The sequence below is a fragment of the Geotrypetes seraphini genome, chromosome 1 (genome assembly GCF_902459505.1).
Source record: "Geotrypetes seraphini chromosome 1, aGeoSer1.1, whole genome shotgun sequence".
Classification (NCBI taxonomy): Eukaryota; Metazoa; Chordata; class Amphibia; order Gymnophiona; family Dermophiidae; genus Geotrypetes; species Geotrypetes seraphini.
The window spans coordinates 283,509,471-283,534,913 of record NC_047084.1 but is presented as its reverse complement, the minus strand read 5'-3'; the positions used below and the strand labels follow the sequence as shown (position 1 = coordinate 283,534,913).

The 25,443-nt window shown below is 46.9% G+C and overlaps 1 protein-coding gene across 3 annotated transcripts in view; it reads right to left on the bottom strand.

The window, feature by feature from the left end:
* Nucleotides 1–25,443, bottom strand: part of PTPRA (protein tyrosine phosphatase receptor type A) — a 287,845-nt gene that overhangs the window by 188,754 nt on the left and 73,648 nt on the right. For all 3 annotated transcript variants that reach the window (XM_033952928.1, XM_033952945.1, XM_033952937.1), the window contains one exon: nt 3,606–3,687. In XM_033952928.1, coding sequence (XP_033808819.1) covers nt 3,606–3,681 — 76 coding nt within the window. In that variant the 5' untranslated portion in view covers nt 3,682–3,687. The remainder of the gene's footprint in view (nt 1–3,605; nt 3,688–25,443) is intronic.

Below are 25,443 nucleotides of genomic sequence, written 5' to 3'. Positions count from 1 at the left end.
AAAGATTAGTGGACATGTTTATAGACCAAAATGAAGGAGCTTTCTGATAGGATGAGATCACCTTATAGAAGTGCATCTAGTTTTGACATAATTATTCTTCATAGCTATACATCAAAGAACAAAAACCTGCAGTGGCTAATGCAACAATTATTATCACAGACTATTCCGCTCCTTTTTATATACAGTGGTGCCTCGCTTAACGGACGCCTCGCACAGCGAACGCTGCGCACAACGAACTTTATGTCTTGATCCGTACAACGAACTTCGTTTCACACAACGAAGTCGCCCGAGCTGCATCCTTCCGCGCAGGCACTGCGCTTAACTGCCCTCTCTCCGCCTGGTTCCCTCTTGCCCCCCCAACTCCCCGACACGATCGGGGCAAGAGGGAGCTCAAGCCCTCTTGCCCCCCCGACTCCCCGACACGATCGGGGCAAAAGGGAGCCCAAGCCCTCTTGCCCCGCCGATTCCCCAACTCCCCGACAATATCGGGCCAGGAGGGAGCCCAAGTCCTCCTGGCCACGGCGACCCCCTAACCCCACCCTGCACTACATTACGGGCAGGAGGGATCCCAGGCCCTCCTGCCCTCGACGCAAACCCCCCCCTCCCCCCAACGACCACCCCCCCCAAGAACCTCCGACCGTCCCCCCCAGCCGACCCGCGCCCCCCCTGGCCGACCCCCACGACACCCCCAACCCCCTTCCCCGTACCTTTCTGTAGTTGGCCGGACAGACGGGAGCCAAACCCGCCTGTCCGGCAGGCAGCCATCGACGGAATGAGGCCGGATTGGCCCATCGGTCCCAAAGCTCCGCCTACTGGTGGGGCCTAAGGCGCCTGGGCCAATCAGAATAGGCCCGGGAGCCTTAGGTCCCTCCTGGGGGCGGGGCCTGAGGCACATGGGCCCAACCCGACCATGTGCCTCAGGCCCTGCCCCCAGGAGGGACCTAAGGCTCCCGGGCCTATTCTGATTGGCCCAGGCGCCTTAGGCCCCACCAGTAGGCGGAGCTTTGGGACGGATGGGCCAATCCGGCCTCATTCCGTCGATGGCTGCCTGCCGGACAGGCGGGTTTGGCTCCCGTCTGTCCGGCCAACTACAGAAAGGTACGGGGAAGGGGGCTGGGGGTGTCGTGGGGGTCGGCCAGGGGGGTCGCGGGCCGGCTGGGGGGGCGGTCGGAGGCTCTTGGGGGGGGCGGTCGTTGGGGGGGGGGGTTTGCGTCGAGGGCAGGAGGGCCTGGGATCCCTCCTGCCCGTAATGTAGTGCAGGGTGGGGTTAGGGGGTCGCCGTGGCCAGGAGGACTTGGGCTCCCTCCTGGCCCGATATTGTCGGGGAGTTGGGGAATCGGCGGGGCAAGAGGGCTTGGGCTCCCTTTTGCCCCGATCGTGTCGGGGAGTCGGGGGGGCAAGAGGGCTTGAGCTCCCTTTTGCCCCGATCGTGTCGGGGAGTCGGGGGGGCAAGAGGGCTTGAGCTCCCTCTTGCCCCGATCGTGTCGGGGAGTCGGGGGGGGCAAGAGGGCTTGAGCTCCCTCTTGCCCCGATCGTGTCGGGGGTGCCAGGGACCACACGGAGTCACCCACCGTACCACCCGATTCGGGTAAGCGCAGGTATCGGTGGGTGGCTTATTTGCGGGGGGGTGCCTTATTTTACATTTTTTTCTAAAAAGGGGGGGCTGTCTTATTTGATGGCCCTGCCTTATCATCGGGGAAACACGGTAGAAAAAAAAAAAAATGAACAGTTAAGTCCCAGTTTTTGCCGCTGAGACTCTGCCCTCTCTCACTGTAAAATTAGACTCTACTTAGTCTGTCTTTAAATTTTAAAAATGTGTGTTGTTTTAAAAAACAATTATGTTTTTAGATGTATCTAAATAAAAATAATAACCAAAAATTTATCTTTTTTTATGTCATCTTAGCATATTTTATGCTACAGAACGAATTATTTTTTTTAACATGTATTGTTATGGGAAAACGCGTTTCACACAACGAACGTTTCACATAACAAACTTGCTCCTGGAACGGATTAAGTTCGTTGTGTGAGGCACCACTGTATTTAATATATTTTATTGAATTTTGTAATATAACAAAAAAACAATACAATACAAATTAAACAGATCATACTTATCCTATATTAAAACAAAAAACTAATTTTGGGCTCTGTAGAAACAAGTTGGCTCACCTCTATAGCCTAGACCAGGGGGTGCCCAAAAGGTCGATCGCGATCAACCAGTAGATCGCAAAGGCAATGTGAGACAATCGCGGAGCCCATCCCGGGCTCCATGATAGACTCACGTTGCCTTCCGTTTTACCTGCTTCCCAGCCCTGTAAAGAGGATGCTGAAACATCAGGCCAACCAACATTCCTCACTCGACATCAATTCTGATGTCAGAGAAGAAGTTCCGGGCCAGCCAATCGCTGCATGGCTGACCAGGAACTTCCTCTCCAACGTTAGAATTGACGTCGGGTAGGGAAGATTGGTCGGCCTGGTGCTTCAGGGTCCTCTTTACGGTGGTGGCCTGTTCCCCGATCGAGGCGGTGGCTTAGGGGAGGGCAGGGAGACAGAGAGACAGACAGGGAGACAGAAAGAAAGAAAGGAGGCATGGAGAGAGAAAGACAGAAAGGGCATGGCAAGAGAAAGACAGGGAGACAGAAAGAAAGAAAGGGGGCATGGAGAGAGAAAGACAGGGAGACAGACAGAAAGGGCATGGAGAGAGAAAGACAGGGAAACAGAAAGAAAGAAAGGGGGTATGGAGAGAGAAAGACGGACATACAGAAATAAAGGGGGGGCAGGGAGACAGAAAGAAAGATGGAGAGAAATAAAGAAAGGAGAGGAGGGCAGGGAGAGAGGAAGAAAAAGTTGGGGGAGGGAATGAGGTCTGGAGGAGAGGAAGCATACAGGAAGCTGAAAGAAGGGAAGAAATATTGGATACACAGTCAGAAGAAGAAAGTGCAACCAGTGACTCATGAAATCACCAGACAACAAAGGTAGGAAAAATGATTTTATTTTCAATTTAGTGATCAAAAGGTGTCCGTTTTGAGAATTTTTGTCTGCTGGCTATATTTTGCACTATGGCCCCCTTTTACTAAACCGCAATAGCGGTTTTTAGCGCAGGGAGCCTATGAGCTACGAGAGCAGCACAGGGCATTCAGCGCAGCTCCCTGCACTAAAAATCACTATCGCGGTTTAGTAAAAAGGGAGGGAGTATATTTTTTGTATAGTTGTTACTGAGGTGACATTACATAAAGTCAGCTGCCTTGACCTCTTTGAAAACTCACGGAATATAAATGATAATTAACATTTTCTCTGCATACAGTGTGCTTTGTGGGTTTTTTTTAATTTTATTGAAGGTAGATCATTTTGACTTGGTCATTTTAAAAGTAGCTCGCAAGTCCAAAAAGTGTGGACACCCCTGGCCTAGACCTTAAACAAGGATAGATGGTCACAGTGTACTGTGGTAGTTCCAACCAACTAACAATCAAAGTATGCACCAGAGAAGTTGCTTCTGCAATCCTCAGAATGACTCAGATCTCCAAGAAATGCTTTCTGAGGTGGGGGAAGTAATAGAAAATGCTTGGGGGGAGTGGAAGAAAAGTAGCCAATGGCAAATAAAAACTCACCTGTTGTGGTAATATTGATTGCACGGAGGCATGTCAAGCCACTGCTAAGCAACAGGACCAAGAACCAGGAATCCATGTCAATCTGCAAAAGAGGCCAGGAACAAATCATGAGAATGCTAAACTCTTGGCATATGCTGCACAGCATGATTAAACTGAATTGAAAGAGAAAAAAAAATGTTTATTTAGTATTATTACTCTATTAATATTTTGAATGTAATACAGCATTTTGTGCATACTGAAAATCTTAACAATACTGTACAACAAACTTGATTTTGGTTATTCTTCTTGTTTGTATTACTTAACAGTTACTATATGCCCAAAATTTGTAAAACAGTTGTTGAAACAGTTAATGAGTAGACAGCATATAATCTCTGATCACTAGAGACTAAATTAAAAAGGAAATAAATGGATCAAAATCCCAACATGAAGAAAGTAAAAAGTTCATGAAACACCAAAGTAGATTAAAACATTAATAGTGAGAAAAAAAAATCAGGGCATTTCATAACTACCTAGTCTTGCAAGAACAAAGAAACCTCTCCCTAGATCAACTATCAAAACTAGAACTTCAATAAAGAAAGCACAGCATATATGAACTTAACAAGATGGGCCAAACCAAAGGGCATAGTTGCCATCAAGGAAGCTCAGCATAAACCCAGGGCCACCTACTGGTAGATACTGTCTGCTACTAAATTGAAGTAAGTTTAATTTTTGGTGAAAAAAATTTGAGGCTAATAGTAGTACTTCGAAGTGAGCTTGGAAGTGCTGCTCTACCCTCCTGATTTTGAATTTCTCCCTCCTTCATGTGGCTGGGCAGTGGATGAAATGGTTACACATACCAACTCAGACTGCTACACAGCTCATACCACAAAACTTTAGGTAGCCAAGTAGGAGAAATAATAGAGAGGGAAGAGGAGATACAGGCCAGGGAGAGAAGTGGTAGGAGAATGAGATACACGGCTGAAAGTTCACCCAGGGCATCTGATGCTCCCAGGCTAGCTCTGGGTAAGGGCTGGGCTCATGAGGCAGTGTGATGGCACCAGCACAACAAGAGGTAAGTACAGTGTGTGCGTGCCATAGTCACCTTTTTTGAAAAGAAAGGGAAGAGGTAGAAGAATACTTCCTGAATTCTCTATTATTTATTTATTCCACTTTTTAGCCCATCCTACAAAGGAGCTCAGAACAGGTTACAAATCTAGTGTATAAATAAATGCTTGTGGAAAAAAGGGTCTTCAGCTCTTTCTTTCTATCTTAAGTCAACTGGCAAAGCATTCCAGAGAGTCAGGCCAACTATGGTGAAATGCCCAAGTATGAGTTTCACATAAACCATAAGGTAATAAACTGAGGTAATATCTAATAAATTGTTTCCTATGGATCGCATGGTTCTAGTACATCTTTAATACATAAAGGTGGTGATTCTGTAATTTGGTACCTCCATTTTGGTGTCCTGGTATACCGTATTTTCACGCAAATAACACGCACCCGTATAAAACGCGCACATGGATATAGCGCGCAGAAATCACGATGATTTGCACAAAAACTTTGATATACCGCGCTCACGGGTATACCGCGCATGCTGCCCGACGCTCCTTTCGCCCGCCCTGACTTTCCGTGCGCTGTCCCGACTCTCCGTTCACCCCCCCTGACTTCCGTGCACTGTCCCCCCTTGAAGGTCTGTCCCCATCCTGAAAGCCTGATGCCCCCCCCCGACGTCCGATACATCCCTCCCCCCCCCCGAAGGACCGCCGACTCCCCAACAATATCGGGCCAGGAGGGAGCCCAAATCCTCCTGGCCACGGCGACCCCCTAACCCCACCCCGCACTACATTACGGGCAGGGGGGATCCCAGGCCCTCCTGCCCTCGACGCAAACCCCCCCCCCCCCCCAGAACCTCCGACCGCCCCCCAGCCGACCCGCGATCCCCCTGGCGACCCCCACGACCCCCCCACCCCCCTTCCCCGTACCTTTGGTAGTTGGGCCAGAAGGGAGCCCAAACCTTCCTGGCCACGGCGACCCCCTAACCCCACCCCGCACTACATTACGGGCACGAGGGATCCCAGGCCCTCCTGCCCTCGACGCAAACCCCCCTCCCCCCCAAGAACCTCCGACCGCCCCCCAGCCGACCCGCGATCCCCCTGGCGACCCCCACGACCCCCCCACCCCCCTTCCCCGTACCTTTAGTAGTTGGCCGGACAGACGGGAGCCAAACCCGCCTGTCCGGCAGGCAGCCAACGAAGGAATGAGGCCGGATTGGCCCATCCATCCTAAAGCTCCGCCTACTGGTGGGACCTAAGGCGCGTGGGCCAATCAGAATAGGCCCTGGAGCCTTAGGTCCCACCTGGGGGCGCGGCCTGAGGCACATGGTTGGGTTGGGCCCATGTGCCTCAGGCCGCGCCCCCAGGTGGGACCTAAGGCTCCAGGGCCTATTCTGATTGGCCCACGCGCCTTAGGCCCCACCAGTAGGCGGAGCTTTAGGATGGATGGGCCAATCCGGCCTCATTCCTTCGTTGGCTGCCTGCCGGACAGGCGGGTTTGGCTCCCGTCTGTCCGGCCAACTACTAAAGGTACGGGGAAGGGGGGTGGGGGGGTCGTGGGGGTCGCCAGGGGGATCGCGGGTCGGCTGGGGGGCGGTCGGAGGTTCTTGGGGGGGAGGGGGGTTTGCGTCGAGGGCAGGAGGGCCTGGGATCCCTCCTGCCCGTAATGTAGTGCGGGGTGGGGTTAGGGGGTCGCCGTGGCCAGGAGGGTTTGGGCTCCCTTCTGGCCCAACTACCAAAGGTACGGGGAAGGGGGGTGGGGGGGTCGTGGGGGTCGCCAGGGGGATCGCGGGTCGGCTGGGAGGCGGTCGGAGGTTCTTGGGGGGGAGGGGGGTTTGCGTCGAGGGCAGGAGGGCCTGGGATCCCTCCTGCCCGTAATGTAGTGCGGGGTGGGGTTAGGGGGTCGCCGTGGCCAGGAGGGTTTGGGCTCCCTTCTGGCCCGATATTGTCGGGAAGTCGGCGGTCGTTCGGGGTGGGGGTGCGAGTGGTCCTGCCGGGGGGGGGGATGTATCGGACGTCGGGGAGTCGGCCGGGCAAGAGGGCTTGGGCTCCCTCTTGCTCCGATCGTGGATGCGGGTGCGGATGGGAGCGCGTGCGAGCGGTCGTTCGGGGTGGGGGTGCGAGCGGTCCTGCTGGGGGGGTGAATCGGGCGTCGGGCGGGGTGGGAACTATGTTTTAAAACTTTGGTATACCGCGCTCACGCATATAACGCGCGAGGGGTATGCGCGGTAGGTAAAAACGCGTATAACGCGCGCGTTATATGCGTGAAAATACGGTAATACAGGAGCACCAATTCTATAATGTCATCAGGGTACCATGATGCTGTTATATAAAATACTAGCACAAACCCACATTAGTATGACCAAATGAAGGTGGTTCTGCTTATGCCACGTCAACGGCAGCCTTGGTGGGGGGGGGGGGAGGGAGTACATCTAGAACCATCAATCAACATGCACATCTGATAGCAACATATAAGATGTGTATGCTGATGGATCACACTCCCACCTCAGGCCCGTGCTCTTCCCACATGTATGCCATATTTTCAACTTTGTGGTGATATATGCAGCTTACAGAATAGGGCTTTGGGCAACAGCTCACAAAACAGGTGACTATTTTGTATCTACATGGGTCAGCCCTTAGAATGCAAATACACTATTGCTCTTTACCACTCAAGGTGAAGATTTTAAATTTTATACACCATTGAACTCGCTATCCAATTAAGCAAATACAAAACAGGAGAAATTTGTCTAGAGAAGTGGTCCTCAACCCTGTCCTGAAGGACCACCAGGCCAACTGGGTTTTCAGGATAGCCCTAATGAATATGCATGGAGCGGATTTGCATGCTTATCACTTCCATTATATACAAATCTCTCTCCTGCATATTAATTAGGGCTAGCTTGAAAACCCAATTGGCCTGGTGGTCCTCCAGGACAGGGTTGGGGACCACAGGACTAGAGCAAGGTTTCTATATATAAAAAGCTCCTTTCTAGGTTGGGTATTTCATATAACATTTGGCTCACAATGCAATGTACTGTTAACTTCTTAACATGAAAGTTAGTTAGTTAGTTAGGTGTCATCTATTCATGTTCGAGTCCAAGCGACTTGATGAATTATAGATCTAAAAAGCAATCAGTTTTGTGCTAGTCCGGAAAGATCCTCCAGCGTCATCCCCATAGTTGTTTTCAATGTATCTAGCCATCTAATTGCAGGTTGCCCTCTTCGCCTAGTTCCTTCGATTTTCCCAAACATGATGTCCTTCTCCAATGATCTTTCTCTTCTGATAGTGTGACCGAAATAAGATAGTCATAACTTCATCATTTGGGCTTTGAGTGACATAGTCGGTTTGATCTCTTCCAGAATAGATTTGTTAGTTCTTCTTGTGGTCCATGGCATGCATAAAATCTGTCTCCAGCACCAAAGCTCAAATGAGTTAATCTTCTTTCTGTCTTGTTTCCGTAGTATCCAGTCCTCACATCTGCAATTGACTATTGAGAAAATAAGTGCATGGATAAGTCTGATTTTCATTTGGAGTGTTATTTCCTTGCCTTTGAATACTTTGTCGAGAGCCATCATTGAAGAGCGACCAAAGTGCTATTCAGCAAAGTATTTCTTCCCTGCTAGTTGCTTCTTTTCAAAAGAGCCCAGGAGATTGAAATCCTTTACAACTTCCATTCTATCACCTTCAAGCTCAAAATCTTCATCATTTTCCATGTTCATGATCTTTGTCTTATGTTTAGTTCTAATCTCATGTTATGACTTTCGGCTTTGACTTTTCTCAGTAGATACAGCATGTTTTCTTTGCTGCTGGTGATGAGTACTGTATCATCTATATAGCACAGGTTGTTTATATTTTAGCCACCAACTTTGAAGCCAATGCTCTCTTCTTCCAAATTTGCTTTTCTGAAGATGGCTTCACCATAAAGGTTGAACAGGTAAGGTGACAAGATGCATCCTTACCTGACGCCATGTTTTAACGGAAACCAATCAGTGTTACCATATTCAGTTCTCACTGCAGATTCTTATTTTCGTAGAGGCTCTTTATCAGCTGAGTTATGTGTTTGAGTATTCCCATTTGTGCTAGAGTTCTCCATTGTTTATCGTAATCCACAAAGTCAAAAACTTTGCTGTAGTTGATGAAGCAAAAGTATAGGGGCTTTTGGTATTCTTTGCTCTTCTCCAATATCCATCTAACATTGGAAATAATGTTTCTTGTTCCTTGATGTTTTCTAAAACCAGCCTGAACTTTGTAGTTCTTACTCAATGTATGATTGTAGCCTTCATTGTATTATTTTCATCAATATTTTGTTGGCATGTGGAATTAATGCAAACATTCTGTAGTTGTTTCATTCCTTGGGGTCACCTTTCTTCGGTATAGGTATGAACAGTGATCTTCTCCAATTGGTTGGCCATAAAAGGGAGTTTGGAAACAAGGTTGCTGAAATCATGAGATCAAAAGAATCTCAAACCAAGCTCTGAATAAGAAGACAAATACAAAATTTAGTGTAAAAAATACTGAAAAGAAAATATATGTGGTGGAATTGCCCTTGGAGATCTGAAGATAATTAAATGAATACTAAACTGGTGCTGCTGCCCAAAAAATATATATAAACAATCTCACTAGGCACACAGAATGTTTGCCAAGACCACTCTGGGAACAAGAATTTATCTTAATACAAAGCAAGCCTCAGAAACAAAGCACTGCTCCTGAAATGAGCCATAAACGGCTCCCAAATGTTCAAATCACAGGCTCCTCTAACCAGGAATAAAACACAGTAAAAAAAACTCAAAAGGCAAAAACCTGTGCTTCTACCCACCGGTTGAGCAAAATACAAAAAAAGAAAAATCCTCAAACCTTGGTCATGACAAACGCAAAATAATAGTAAAAAAAAAGAAAAACCAAATATCACACAGATTTTAGTCAGAATAGCTGTTCCACCAGTACTTATCTCCAAAAAGTAGCAAAGTTGCAGTCCCAAAGGATCTAACCGTGATCATAAACACCGCCATCCACAATACAGGATCGCAATCCAAATGAAGCATGAGGATCATAACATAATCTTCCTCTTCAACAAGAGCCTTGTTTTGCAAAGTTCTTGCTGCTTCAGGAAAGAAGGATGCTAAAACAGATGCAGACTACTGCTGCTCAACAGATCCTTGACTCTGAGTTAGAAGAGATGGAAAGATCTGTAGGGTCATTGGATCTTTGACCTTGTGTTGAAGTAGAAGGGAGTACCACAGCTGTTTGAGCCATCGAGGGGCTAGGAGGATCATAGTAGCTTGACCAGTGTTTTGAGAAAGAGAGGAATCGGAGGGAAAGCATAAAGGAACTTTCCCGTCCAATTCAGGAGGAAGGCATCTGCCTCCAGACGCTGAGGAGAGTATTTCCTGGAACAAAATTGAGGCAGTTTGAGATTGCTGGGGGATGCAAATAGGTCTATCTGAGGAGTCCCCCAAAGAGAAAATATCTGATGCAAGACTTTGGAAGAAGCGTCCACTCGTGGAGTCGAAGATATCTGCTGAGTTTGTCGGCAAGTGTATTTTGTGCTCCTTGAACATAGACAGTTTTGAGGTATATGTTTCAAGCAATTGCCCAAGTCCAAATTGTTTCAGCTTCTTGGAAGAAAGACTGAGAATCCGTCCCTCCTTCCTTGTTTATGTAATACATTGCAACTTGATTATCTGTGCAGGCCAGGAGGACATGATTGGATTTATTGTGCTGTAAAGTCTTCAGAGCATTGTGAATCACTCTGAGTTCCAACAGGCTTCTGTTCTTGCGCAGACCTTGCATTCAGAAAACCATCCAGGTGAGCTCCCTAAGCATACATGGACGAGTCTATGGTGAGGACTTTCTGATGTGGAGGTGTTTGAAACAGCAACCCTTTGGAAAGATTTGAGGAAGTCATCTACCAATGAAGAGATTGACGAAGCGATGATATGATTGTAATGCTCTGTGAGAATGGATCAAAAGCTTGAGACGCCAGAGACCATTGAGCTGTTCTGAGATGAAGTCTCGCGAAGGAGGTAACGTGGACTGTAGATGCCATATGGCCTAATAATCTCATCATTTACCTGGCTGGGATGGACGGAAGTTGAATTAGGTTGTTCTGTCTTGGTTGAGGTAAGAATGCCCTGAATTGGGCTCCAATGAACTGTAGAGTTTGAGAGGGTTGAAGTTGAGATTTTGGAAAGTTGACTTTGAACCCTAACTGTTGAAGAAACAGGATTGTGAACTGTGTTGCTGAGCGCACCCCCTGAGGACAGGCATCTTTAATGAGCCAGCTGTCAAAATTGGGAAAAACTTGACGTCTGTGATCCCTTAAAGTTGCTGCCACTGCTGAACACTCTTGGAGAGGAGGCCAAGCCGAAGGGCAGAACTTTGTAATGAAAGTATTGATGGGCAATTCGAAATCGGAGAAACTTTCTGTAAGCAGGATGAATTAGTATATGGGTATAAGCTTCTTTTAGATCTAGAGAGCTTAGTTTATCATTGTGATCCAATAGAGTTCCTAGGGTTAACATTCAAAACTCTTCTCTGACTAGGAATTTAGTTAGGACTTGGAGGTCGAGAATTAGAAGCAGACCTCCCATCTTCTTTGGGATGAGAAAATACCTGGAGTAGAACCCCTGATTTCTCTGAGAGGAGGGGAATACCTCTATGGCATTTAGTTGAAGCATAATCTCTATTTCCTGAAGAAGAAGGGACGTCTGGTGCGGGTTGAAAGAGGTATCTCTTGGAGGATGAACTGAAGGAATGGTGAGAAAATGAATAGAGTAACCCTCCTTGGTAACTTTGAGAACCCACAAGTTGATTGTTATCAGAATCCAACGTTGATGGTAGATTTGTAGACAACCTCCGATTGGATGAGAGAGAGACTGAGATAGGGAAACAGCGGCTATACTGTCAAGAAGCGCATCAAAAAGACTGAATAGGCTTTTGAGGAGCTGCCATCTGAGACCACTATTGCTTCTGCTTCTTTTGTGGTGGCAGTCTAGAAACAGAAAATTTAGTAGTATATCACCTTTGATAGGAATAAGAAGGCTTGGTTGCCTGTCTTGAAATCAAAAGCTTAGTCTTTGTTCTGACCAAAGAATTCCAACTCGTTTCATGCAGAGTTAATTTTTGTATAGCTGCCTCGATGGAATAACCAAAAAGCTCATCTCCTAAGCATGGAATATTGGCTAATCTGTCCTGAAGATTGATATCCATATCAGAAACTCTTAGCCAAGCTAGACATCTCATAGCCACTGACATACCCAATGCTCTAGATCAGTGTTTTTCAACCTTTTTACACCCGTGGACCGGCAGAAATAAAAGAATTATTTTGTGGACCGGCAAACTATTAAGACTGAAATAACACACATTTCCGCCCCATCTCCACAAGCTCGGTCCCCACAAACCATCTGATCCCATCCGCATTAGCCTCAGTTATGATTTTATATTGAACGTATTTTATCTAAATGATAGGCCGCGCATGCGCACTAAAAAAACGTGTTCCCTGATCTGTCGCAAAAATACGAGTGCGCATGCGCGGGTTTTACGTCACCACCTACTCGCTTTGTACTCACGGCTGCGGCGGCGGCTTTCAAAAAAAAAAAATGACACATCTGCGACGGCCTTCCTCACCCCCGCCTCTCACTCTGCATGCTACCGGCTCCTCTCCCGAACTGCACAAAACTCTGCTGTTCTTCGGTCTGCCCTGCTCCTTGCCTTACTATATTTTTAAGTTTATGTTGAATCGATTTTTATTATCAAAATATACAAAAACACAAACCAACAAACACGAATCACAATTACAAAGAAATAATCAGATACAGGAGATCGGATTCAACACCCCTCCCACCCCACCCCCACCCCAAACCCCCTGATCTGAAAAATAGCAGAACCCTAGTGCAGTAGGCTTGGACTCAGATAACCCACTGCCAACGAGAAAAGCTAAACTCCAACACTGAGAAGAGAGAAAGAAGAAAAGAAAAAAAAAAAAAAAAAAAGGGGGGGGGGAAAGGAATAGAAGGTGCACCTGGTGCCCTCACAAAAATACAACAAGCTCGGGGCCCAGAGAGAATTACAATAAATTCAGGATGTCACTTCGAGCCCGTGGTGATAATGAAAAAAGATAAGAATCCCAGATCCGCAGAAATTGGCGTTTTCTTCGCAGGCTAAAAGACGCATCCTTCCGCTCCAACAGCAGCAGAGCATGCAAACGATTCCTCCAAGCCCAAAAGGAGGGCAAGGTATCTCCAATCCAAACAGCCAGAATCACCTTCTTCCCCAGGACACCCACCCGTCTCATAAACTGCCGCTGACCCGAATCAGACAAACAAAAGGCCTCATATTTATCCAGCAGGAGACCAGCAGCAGAAAGGGGGAGTGCCTTACCAAAAATGCGCTCCACATACTATATTTTTAAGTTTAAAGATGAGGCAGCTGCTCCTCTCAGGATCCCCACCTGCGTCAGAAGTCCAATGCAGTCGGGGATCTTGAGAGGAGCCGCCCCCACCGTGTCTTTCAAATTAAAAATATACTAAGGCAAGGAGCAGGGTAGAACGATCTTCAAAATGGCGGCAACTTGATCTCGAAAGCGTGCATCCCAGTCCCCGGCTCTCGCCAACTCGCACGATTTCCTGCAACACGGAGCGGAGGCTGCCAGGAGGAGGGCTTTGAGGCAAGCGGCTGTCGGCTGAGGGCAGACGCAGGGCCAGGAGCGGCTTACAGGAAGAGTTTGTTTCGGCCGCGAGCGGCGGCTGCCAGGAGTAGGCCTTCACAGAGCGGCGCTGGCGGCCCTCTTTCAAAGCAGTACAGCTAAAGCACTCAGGTAGGAAGGGAGACCTACTACTGGACAGGGGGAGTAGGAAGAGGTGCTGATGGACAGGGGGGGGCAGAAAAATGAAGGGAGGCCTACTGCTGGACAGGGGGAGCGGTGCTGATGGACAGAGGGGGGCAGAAAAATGAAGGAAGGCCTACTGCTGGACAGGGGGAGCAGGAAGAGGTGCTGATGGACAGGGGGAGCACGCAAGGGGTGGTGGTGGACAGCCAAAAGAAAGACAGAAAGAAAAAAAGAAAGACAGAAATACAGAAAGCGGCTAAGGAGACAGAGAGAGAAAGAAATAAAGGCACACACACATATATATTCTAGCGCCCGTTAATGTAACGGGCTTAAAGACTAGTTAAAGTATAAAAAGAAACAATATTCTGTACAATTATCATTTTATAAATATAAATATACAGAGCAAGGACCAACAAAACCCCTGTCTCCCCTCCCCTTCACATATATCCCCTCTACTATCAAGAAAACTGAACAAACCAAGTTATTACAGAATGCTACACAGAAATATCATAACAGAATACTGCAGTCACACATGACAGGAATAGTGTTAGGGGAGTGCCCCCTGGTCAGAGAGAGCCCTAAGCCAGCTGGAAGCTAAAGATGCACTGCCTGGGCTTTGCAGTTCCCAGTTATGTCTCTAGCAGGATATATATTTCAAATCTGATATATTCTAATGACAAAATAGAAATAAAATTATTTTTTTTCTACCTTTTGTGGTCTCTGCTTTCATCTTCTTTTCACTCTTTTCTTTCCAGCGTCTGCCCTGTCTCTTCAATCCAGCATATGCCCATTCCATCCACTGTCTGCCCTCTCTCCCTTCCATATGTATCTGACTTCTTTCTATGCCCCTCTCCCCTTTCCATCCAGCCTGTACCTCCTCTGTCCTTTTTACATTATTCATTCCAGCTTCACTGCTTTCTTCATTTTTAGTTCTCCTACACCAGATCTAGCATCTTTATCCCTCTTTCATTTCTCTGCTGACCCCCTTTCCAGCATCAATCTCTCTCTACTTTCTCATTCCTCTGTCTCTCCCCTTTCCCTCATCTGATCTCTCTATTCCACCCTGACTCCCTTCCCCCTCCTGTAATCTCCCTGCCAGCTGTTTCCTTCCTTTTTCCTTCTCCCTTCCCTCCTCCCCCCATCCAACATTAACTCTCTTCCCATCCCTTTCCCTCCTCCCCTCCAAGTAGCATCTCTCCTTCTACCTCCCTCCAGGTCCAGTAGCAGCTCTCCCTTTATCCAGCAGCTTCCCAGCCTCCAACAGTAGCTTACTCTCCTTCCAGCAGCTCTCAATACTTGCCTGCAGCAGTGATTTACTTAGGCAGCCTTGGGTCTGTTGCCGCTTCTGAGGAAAGGGGAAGTTGCCAAAGTGAATCACTGCTTGGCAAGTACGAGAGCTGCTGGGAGGGGAGACAGCCACTGTCGAAGGCTCCCCATGATCTTGCTCCCACGCGCCCTGTACATTCGAGACCCCCCCAAGCCGGCACAAACAGCGTTGCACTGCAGGCCCTGCCGCCCAAGACGAGCCGGAGGTCCCTATCCGCTGTATCCCGCACGTGTTCAGACTCTCAGCACAGACACTGCCGATGGCCCCAATCCACACGCTGACCCCCCCCCCCCCGCGCACGCTGACCATCTCCCTTCTACCTTTACCTGCAGCTCTCTCCCTTCCATCTGCACCTTCCCCGCGGCCCTCTTCAGCGGCTCAGCAGGGGCAGCGATCAAGACAGGCTGCCAACGTCGGGACCTTCCCTCTCTGAGTCCCGCCTATTTTGTTTCAACTTCCCTTTTCCACATAGGCGAGACTCATAGAGGGATTGCCTGACGTCGGCAGCCTGTCTTGATCGCCCGAGGCTGAGAGGAACAGCAGATTTCCGCCAACACCACCATGGCAGGAAATTTAACCGCGTTGATCTCGCCGGCCCTACGCGGACTGGCAGGAATTTTCTGCAGACAGATACCAGTCCACGGACCGGCGGTTGAAGAACAGTGCTCTAGATGACATCTCAAAAGCATCATAGGCTGACTTTGCTATATATTGTCTAAAATGGGAGAGAGTTTGCACAATTTGTAATGATTGTTGAAGTTGTGACTTATCAAACTCTGGACAAAAAATGATTCTGTATAAGTAATCAAGTTTTCTTGGCACCACCATAATTGTTAAAGGCGTTTCCCAATTTTTGAGAAGTATCTCTTTAAGAATGCCATGTAATGGTAACTTAAGGAATTCTTCGGGAGGTTCATGATAGTCTAAGGCCTCTAAGTACTCTGCATTGTGATCACTGTCAGCTTCCAATTTGTCAGGTAGGGCTTTGCCCAGTTGTCTAATATAACTAGTAAAAGAAAGTCTTTCTGAAGGAGATTTTCCTTTAGGAGACGTTTTCTGTGGCGACTGTTCCAAAGGAATGCCAGAAGACTCAGGTGCAGATAAAGTAGGTGAACAGTCTGAGTCAGAACATAAATCTGAATCATATAGAAGGCTTGGAGGCACTGTGTGTCGAGGAGAACAATGTCTATGAGAAGATTTTTGACGTCTTTGATAACAATTTGATGAAGATGAGAAAGAGGACTGATGAGTGTCTCTCTTACGCTTTGAAGCATGAAATAGACGCGATGAGGAGCGATGATATCTTGAAGTCAATCACCCTGAAGAAGAGTGTCAATGCTTCGAAGTAGTGGATCGATGCTTTGAAGAGAAGTGTTGGTGAGACGAGCGAGAACATCGATGTGAAGATCGATGACTTGAATGTCGTCTAGAAGGGGAACGAGGTGTTTGATGCTCCAATGGATAGCTGACAGCAGTACCCTGAGGCCTTGTAACCCTATGCTCAAGCTGGGCTGGTAATGAGGAAGTTGATGCTAACACCGGCATGCAGTGCAATTTGAATATATTAACAAGTTCCCTTTGGAAGAACTCATTGAGTTTCTCCCTGAAAGAAGGCACTGATGGCTCAACAGCCAGTACCATTGGTGCAGCAGGTTGTCTCAGAGTGGGTGACCTCAATGAGGATGCACACAGTGTAGGAGAGACAACTTGCGAAGCTGGAAAGCGGTGGTGTCGTTGTTTGGTCTGCATCAAGGGGCTCAATGCTGTAGAGACCTGCAATGCTTGTTTGGAAGCGGGTGGCTTCTTAGCTGGCTTCCGTGATGCTGGAATTTCTTGTGATGTCGAAGCCTGTGAAGATTTGGCTATATCCATGGCAGCGTCGAACAACTGCTCCTGTAGAGCGTGACGGGCTTTAAGAGAGTGGGACTTTAAAGTTGAACAATCAGAACAAGTTTCAATTCTGTGTTCAGGGTCTAGACACTGTAGACACCATTTATGAGGGTCTGCAGCAGAAATAGACCGCTGATACTTGCCACACTTTTTAAAACCCGACAACAATTTCAACATAGATGGAAAAATTATTTCAGCGACATTGAACTCATTTGACCCTGAAATGTACGAAGGAAAAGAAAAACAAATAAAAAAGAAAAAATGTGTGAAAGCAGGAAGGCAAACAGGCTGAATGGAGTCCAGCCAAAAAATACTTCTTCGCTTTGCGGAAAACGAAGAACTGAGGTGCCGCGAGCCTCAGCAGGCAGGAAGGCAGTTGTGAAGTTTCTTAAAACTTAAAGTGACAGTTCACTTTTCATACTGTACGTACCGGACTCCGTGGATGATGTGAGAATAAGCTGCCTGCTTGTCCTAAGATAAGATACAGAAACTGGTCCTACTGTGTTGGGCACCACTCGCTGAATTAAAAAAATACATCCAGGCTATCCTGATACCTGTACATAATGCAGCTTATGAATGCTAGAAGCAGGCTAACTTTGGCACAATTGAATACTAAAAAGAGCATCTGCAGTGACTTTGAGAGACTGAGATCACATCTAATGCACCCTGGTTTAGAGTAAGATTCATTCCCATCATGGTATTGTGGAAAAATAACCCAATTTGGAGGCACCACTCAGAGAAAAAATAACAGATTATTTGTAAGGTGAGTAGCTTGCAAGATTCATTTCATTCAAGGAAGATGTTTACCTTCAGCATCACAGCCAATGTAATATGCTCTAATTCTCTGTTGCCATAGTAACCCTTGCTCTGGTGTACAAGACACTGCTTAATTAGGATCACTAGAGAACAATCAATTTTTCTTCTTTCACAAGACTCCTTTTGTTGATTACATTATAATCGAGTATGAGCAGTAAAAATGCAACCCAGGGTGGTAAAAGATATGAAATGTTAGAAAGCAACCTGCTGGCATTCAACTCATATACAAATTTTAGTACTGTTCAGTTTACAGGGCAAATCACTGCAATGCACTTTCAGTACTACAGCTGGGGATATCTATTGCCCGTGCACTGGATTAATTACTCCTGAAGCAGGATTCTGACCATATTCACATAGATGAGCATTCTATTCCTCTAGGAAAGACAACAGCAACAGGCACCAATGGAGTTCAATATTATTTATATGGGTTTAATAATTTAATCAGTGTTCTTAATAGGATCCATCCCGTGTGAATGTGCATGCACCTATTTGCCAGCGGTCCTGTAAGAAAAAATGATTGGGCTGTAAAGTATAACCATAATGAGGTGAGCACACTTTAGCAATTATTAAGCAGTCAATATACAGCCCACGTCAGTCAGTGTCATCTGTAGAAGGAGGAGATTTCTTGTACTAATACCTGATGAATAGCTGATGAATAAGGCTCTTAGTAGGCAATCTCCAATGTCAATGCAGAATGTAACCAAGATGGACTACTTGAAGAACCCACTGGTTGAAGGTTAAAAGGGGTTACTTTTGGTAGAAAAAATGTCAGCCTCCCCACAATGGAAGATCAGGGGGACAGTTACTTGGACAGAAGCTACACTCTCCTAAAGCCAGTCAAAAGCTCGTCCCATGCTTTGACTGGGGAGCTGTCTTGGACTTTGCTGATGGGGCTGACAACACTGAGACTGGAAATGCTGGGCAGAGCAGACAGAAGACAGATACATATGCCTTTGAGAGTAGTAGAATCGTCTCATGAACTCACTGGAAAACCTCCTAATAGAGGCTGCAGCTGCAGGCTGCCGAGTCAGGGACTGGTTGGTATCAGTGTGCTTCTTTATGAGGTCAGCAACATCCTCCCTCTTGTCCCAAAAAAGAAAGTCTCCTCAGCAGGGTACATCCACCAACTTCTCCTGAACCACCAGTCCAAGATCAGAGACACACAACTATGAAAGTTTGTGCATCTCCCCACCCACAGTGGAGAGTCTGGATGCAATATTAAAAGAATCTTAGGCGCTCCCGGCCAGATATTTTCTACACTGTAGTTGCTTATGAGCCAACTGGCGAAGCTCAGCAGCCTCCTCTGGATGGAGAGAATTCATGAGAGGTAGTGTACTAAGTACTAAAAACTTCAAGTAGATGCTTGTGTAGAGCAGATAGGACAGGATGCGAGCAATTAACATCAAGGCCTGAAAAGGTTTTTTTTCCCAAACGTTGGAGAGGCAGCTGGGCCCTCTTGAATTTGGGAGTATCTGCATGCGATACTGTATATCCCTCTCAGTGCAGGTCACATCTAAGAAGGTGGAGTTTCCCGGTTCTTCATCAGTGCATCCTTAAGGATAGGGTGCAATATGACTGTGGCCCCTTCATGGTTATTGACTTATTATCATATTTTTTTCAAAATCCTCAGTCTGGCACACAAAGAATACTACATGGGCCCCATATCTTGCCTCTTTGACTATCCCATATATCCCAACCAGAGCACTTTGCTCGCTTGATGCCCATTGACTGGTTCGACCCAGACCAAGGTTGGGACACTATGAATGCACCAGACACTCTGCTTTTTATTATTTGGTCCCAAAATTGCAGAATGACCTGCCCCCATTCATTCATAAGGAACAATCTTTTTTAAAATTCAAGAAAATTCTAAAAGCCCATTTTTTTACCTGGCATTTGGCAAAGGATGGTGTGGGAGTGACCTGTCAGGATGACTCGATTGCAAATTTATTTGAATGTTTGCTCTTGTTATGAATGCGGATGTTCTGTCCTATTTTTTTAAATGAGTTTTCTAATTCAATTGATTTAGAATTGTTAACCATCAAGACCAGCTTGTCAGAAAAGGCAGTATATCAAGCCCATAATAAACAAACTCATAATGCGGGATAGACAATATCTCCACCCTAGGCTCCTTCTTTGTCTCCAACTTAAATGGGATGACCAAAGCCATTACCTTGATAAAGCTGGTAAAAGAGCCTCAGGTGAAGATTTCCTTCACTCTTAAGGTAGAGAGGGATCAGAATGACTCCTCCATATAAGTCTGAATCCCATGAGCAGTCCTAATCAGACTTTTCTCCAAAGTCAGAATGGAAAGTCTCAGCATGCCTCAGCTCAGTGGATCTATGTCCATGCCTCAAAGGGTGCTGACATACTGCCCTACCCTCTAACTCTAGAGAAACCTCCTCCCCCAAAACTGATGGCAGATCTGCATGGGTCGATGCTAACACCAGTACCCCTTAAGGCTCTTACACCAAGAACTGCTCCACAGACCTAGCATGAGCCTCGGAGAGGTACATGGGCAAGTGGAGTGCAGGAGCATCAATGCTAGCTTCTCCCTGAGTGTGGTTCGGTACCACTCATTAAAGGTAGGGCTTGACAAAGGCTGGGTAGCCAGAAAAGAGACAACCTGAGGAGGAGTCATTGCTGAACTGGAAGCGAGAACCTGGCTGCCTAAAGACTGATTCATCAGCACCACAACCAAAGAGGGAGAGCTGTCTTTTCGATGCTGGCACTTTTCTGGTACCGGCGATGCTGATGCCCTGACGCTCTCAGCCCTAAGTGTCAAAAACTACCAATGTTTGTGCTTCTTGGACTTCCCCCACCACTTAGCATCTCAGTCCTTTTGTGCGGATGAGGATGACATCGAACTCATACATATACTTTGTGTTGGGTTAGATGCTGACTGGTCCTTGGGACTACTAACGGTGCCTGATGTCGAGCAAGGTGGAGTCCTGCCTCGATACTGGCATGCTCCCAGTATATTCCAAAGTCTGGGCAGCCATTAGGGTTGATGCTTCCAGTACCGATGTCATTAAACCAACCTTCAAAGGAGCCAAAAATTATCTCCTGTTGAATCTTGCCACACTCTCCCTGTCAGTATCTCTCAAACATTTTAGCTCTGGCATTAAACAGAGCAAATGTTTTTCATAGCACATTATAATTGAAATTATAAAACTGCAAAACCAACAAAGAATTAAATTTGATCGTTATTTATTTAAAGTTCTTTAAGTTATATATGGGTAATAGTAAGAACAGTGAAACTAAAGTAGATAGTATAGTATTGCTAATCATTGTAATAGATGTGCCAGTTTTTTTAAGTGTAAATTAACTGTAAACATGGCTCGATAATCAACAAGCAAACACACATTTCAACATCTACCATCTGCAGTCACTTTCTTTTTTTTTCAATTTATTTTCTGTCAGAGCTGAAAATCCAAGTTCGCAAAGATAAGATGATCCGAACGGTAACAAAGTTAGGATAACTACTGCATAAAGAATAAAATTACTTGCCATTAGTTTTCAAGAACCAATCATGTCAAAAACTGGGTGGTTGTTTCCTTATGCACAGACGCTCATAATATTGACAGACTCTTGCGTACACGACATACATTTCATCTATTCTAGTGTATACTTAAGAAGGGAATTTTTAAAAATAAAGTAAAATTTTGGAATCTCTCGTGGCACACTCAAAATCTCTTCTGAGCACACCACTGTGCCATGGAACACAGTTTGAGAGACACTGCTCTATGTCCTCAATTGCATTTGCAAACAGAACAAGAATTAGGATCATGGTCAGGTCCAATGCACCAACAGTGTGGGTCTGTGACAGTAAAGCACAGTTACTTACAGTAACAGGTGTTATCCAGGGACAGCAGGCAGATATTCTTGACTGATGGGTGACGGCACCGACGGAGCCCCGGTACGGACAATTTTAGAGTGATTGCACTCTAAGAACTTGGAAAGTTCTAGTAGGCCGCACCGCGCACGCGCGAGTGCCTTCCCGCCCGACAGAGGCGCGCGGTCCCCAGTTAGGATAAGTCAGCTAAGAAGCCAACCCGGGGAGGTGGGTGGGATGCAAGAATATCTGCCTGCTGTCCCTGGATAACACCTGTTACGGTAAGTAACTGTGCTTTATCCCAGGACAAGCAGGCAGCATATTCTTGACTGATGGGTGACCTCCAAGCTAACAAAAAGAGAGATGGAGGGCAGGTTGGCCATTAGGAAAACAAATTTTGCAAAACAGATTGGCCGAAGTGTCCATCCCGTCTGGAGAAAGCATCCAGACAATAGTGAGACGTAAAAGTATGAACTGAGGACCAAGTAGCAGCCTTGCAGATTTCCTCAATAGGCGTGGAACGGAGGAAAGCTACAGATGCTGCCATAGCTCGAACTCTATGGGCTGTGACAGAACCTTCCAGTGTCAGTCCGGTCTGAGCATAACAGAATGAAATGCACGCTGCCAGCCAATTAGACAACGTACGTTTAGAAACAGGACGTCCCAATTTATTCGGATCAAAGGACAGAAAGAGATGGGGAGCTAATCTGTAGGGCTTAGTACGCTCTAAATAGTAAGCTAGAGCCCTCTTACAGTCCAAAGTACGCAGAGCCTGTTCTCCAGAATGAGAGTGAGGTTTCGGAAAGAAGACAGGCAGAACAATGGATTGCTTGAGATGGAATTCAGAGACAACCTTAGGGAGAAACTTTGGATGTGTACGCAGAACCACCTTGTCATGATGAAAGACCGTAAAAGGTGAATCTGCAACTAGTGCATGTAGCTCACTGACCCTCCTGGCAGATGTAAGAGCAATAAGGAAAAGTACTTTCCAAGTGAGAAACTTGAAAGGAGTGGTAGCCAAAGGTTCAAATGGAGGCTTCATTAAGGCGGAAAGAACCACATTGAGATCCCAGATTACAGGAGGGGCTTTAAGAGGTGGTTTCACATTGAAAAGACCCCGCATGAACCTGGACACCAAGGGATGAGCTGAGAGAAGTTTCCCATGAACCGGCTCATGAAAAGCAGCAATAGCACTGAGGTGGACTCTGATGGAAGTAGACTTAAGGCCCGAGTCAGACAAAGAAAGCAGATAATCCAACAATGTCTCCACTGCCAGGGAAGTGGGATCAAGATGATGAAGAAGACACCAGGAAGAAAATCGTGTCCACTTTTGATGGTAACATTGCAGAGTGGCTGGTTTCCTGGAGGCATCTAGAATGGAACGAACGGGTTGAGACAAAAGAGTATCATTCGAAGTCAGCCCGAGAGATACCAAGCTGTCAGGTGCAGAGACCGGAGGTTGGGATGCAGAAGGGTCTCCAGATGCTGTGTAAGCAGAGAAGGAAACAGTGGAAGAAGAAAAGGTTCCCTGGAACTGAGTTGAAGTAGAAGGGAGAACCAATGTTGCCTGGGCCACCTCGGAGCAATCAGAATCATGGTGGCTCGTTCCCTCTTGAGCTTGAACAAGGTTCTTAACAGGAGAGGCAGAGGAGGGAAAGCGTACAGGAACAGAATGGACCAATCGAGGAGAAATGCATCCGCTGCTAGACGGTGAGGAGAGTAAAGTCTGGAGCAGAATAGGGGCAGCTGGTGATTGTGAGGAGCTGCAAAGAGGTCTATCTGAGGAGTGCCCCATTGAGCGAAGATGGACTGCAGAGTGACAGGATCGAGTGCCCACTCGTGAGGCTGAAGAATTCTGCTGAGCTTGTCCGCTAAGGAATTCTGCTCTCCCTGAATGTAGATAGCTTTCAGGAATAGATGGTGATCTATGGCCCAAGTCCAGATCTTCTGGGCTTCCTAACACAAGAGGCAAGAGCCTGTCCCACCCTGCTTGTTGATGTAGTACATTGCAACTTGATTGTCTGTGCACAGCAGGAGGACTTGAGGAAAGAGAAGATGTTGGAAGGCCTTGAGAACATAAAACATCGCTCTGAGTTCCAGGAAATTGATGTGATGTTTCATTTCCTGAGCTGTCCAACGTCCTTGAGTTTGGAACTCGTTCAAGTGAGCTCCCCAAGCGTAAGGGGAGGTGTCCGTGGTGATAATAAGTTGATGAGGAGGTAGATGGAAGAGAAGACCCCTGGAGAGATTTGAGGATATCAACCACCATTGTAGAGACTGACGAAGAGATGATGTCACAGATATGTGACGTGAGCAAGGATCCATCGCTTGAGACCACTGGGTAGCTAGGGTCCATTGAGGAGTGCGCAGGTGAAGACGTGCGAAGGGTGTGACATGAACTGTGGAGGCCATGTGACCCAAAAGTATCATCATTTGCTTGGCTGAGATGGAACGTTGTGGAAGCACCTGCTGACATAGAAAATGAAGCGTTTGAAGACGGTTGGACGGTAGGAACGCTCTCATGAGGACTGTGTCCAGCACCGCTCCAATGAATTGAAGTCTCTGAGAGGGGATGAGATGAGACTTGGGTAGATTGATCTCGAACCCCAAAAGTTGTAGAAACAGGATGGTTTGGTTGGTGGCCAGGAGTACTGTCTGAGATGAACTGGTCTTTATCAACCAATCATCCAGGTAAGGAAACACCTGAAGGTGGTGGGAATGTAGAAAGGCAGCTACCACAATCAGACATTTGGTGAACACTCTCGGAGAGGAGGCAAGACCGAAGGGTAGAACCTTGTACTGGTAATGACAACGATTGATCATGAAGCGTAGGTACTGTCTGGAGTCAGGATGGACCGGTATATGAGTGTATGCTTCTTTGAGATCGAGGGAACATAGCCAGTCGCCTTGATGGAGAAGAGGGTAAAGAGTGGCCAGAGAAAGCATTTTTAATTTTTCTTTGACCAAGCATTTGTTGAGATCGCGAAGATCTAAAATGGGTCTGAGATCTCCTGTTTTTTTGGGAACTAGAAAATAACGGGAGTAGAATCCCTGCCCCTTTTGATCTAGAGGAACTTCCTCTATGGCGTTCAGAAGGAGGAGGGATTGAACCTCTTGAAGAAGGAGGGAAGACTGAGGAGTGTTCAAAGCAGACTCTTTTGGTAGACTTTGGGCAGGAAGAGTCTGAAAGTTGAGAGAGTAGCCGTGGCGGATGATGTTGAGGACCCACTGATCCGAGATGATGGTTTCCCAACGGCTTATAAAATGAGTAAGGCGTCCTCCTATAGGCAGCGGAAGATGGACAGATGGAGGGATACTGGCTATGTCCTGGAGAACCAAGTCAAAAGGGTTGCGAAGATTTTTGTGGAGGAGGAGGCTTCACTTGTTGCTGCTGCTGAGTCGGTCTATTGTTTTGCCTCTGCTGTTGCTTCTGACGCCTGTGGCAAAGGACGAGTCACAAATCGACGTTGGTATGCCGATTGCTGACGAAAGGGCCTGGTAGGTGGGGTCTTCTTTTTAGTTTTGAGGAGAGTATCCCACCTAGTCTCATGAGCTGAAAGCTTTTGGGTAGTGGAGTCCATGGATTCTCCAAACAGCTCATCCCCCAGGCAAGGTGCATTAGCCAGTCGATCCTGATGATTGACATCAAGTTCTGAAACCCTGAGCCAGGCCAGTCGACGCATGGCCACCGACATAGCCGTGGCTCGAGAGGTCAGCTCAAAAGTGTCATAAATCGATCTGACCATGAACTTACGGAGTTGTAAGAGCGATGAAGAAGTTTGGCGAAAGGCAGATCTTTTACGGTCAGGGAGGTATTTCTCAAAAGATGACAAATTTTGAATGAGATGCTTAAGGTAAAAAGAAAAATGGAAAGCATAGTTCCCTGATCTATTAGCAAGCATCGCATTCTGATATAACCTCTTGCCAAACTTATCCATGGCTTTACCTTCTCTGCCAGGAGGGACAGAGGCATACACACTAGCCCCCGTAGATTTCTTTAAAGTGGACTCCACTAATAAAGATTCATGAGGGAGTTGCGGTTTGTCAAAACCTGGAATAGGTATGACCTTATATAGGGAGTCCAGTTTTCGAGGAGCTCCTGGAACGGTCAAGGGCG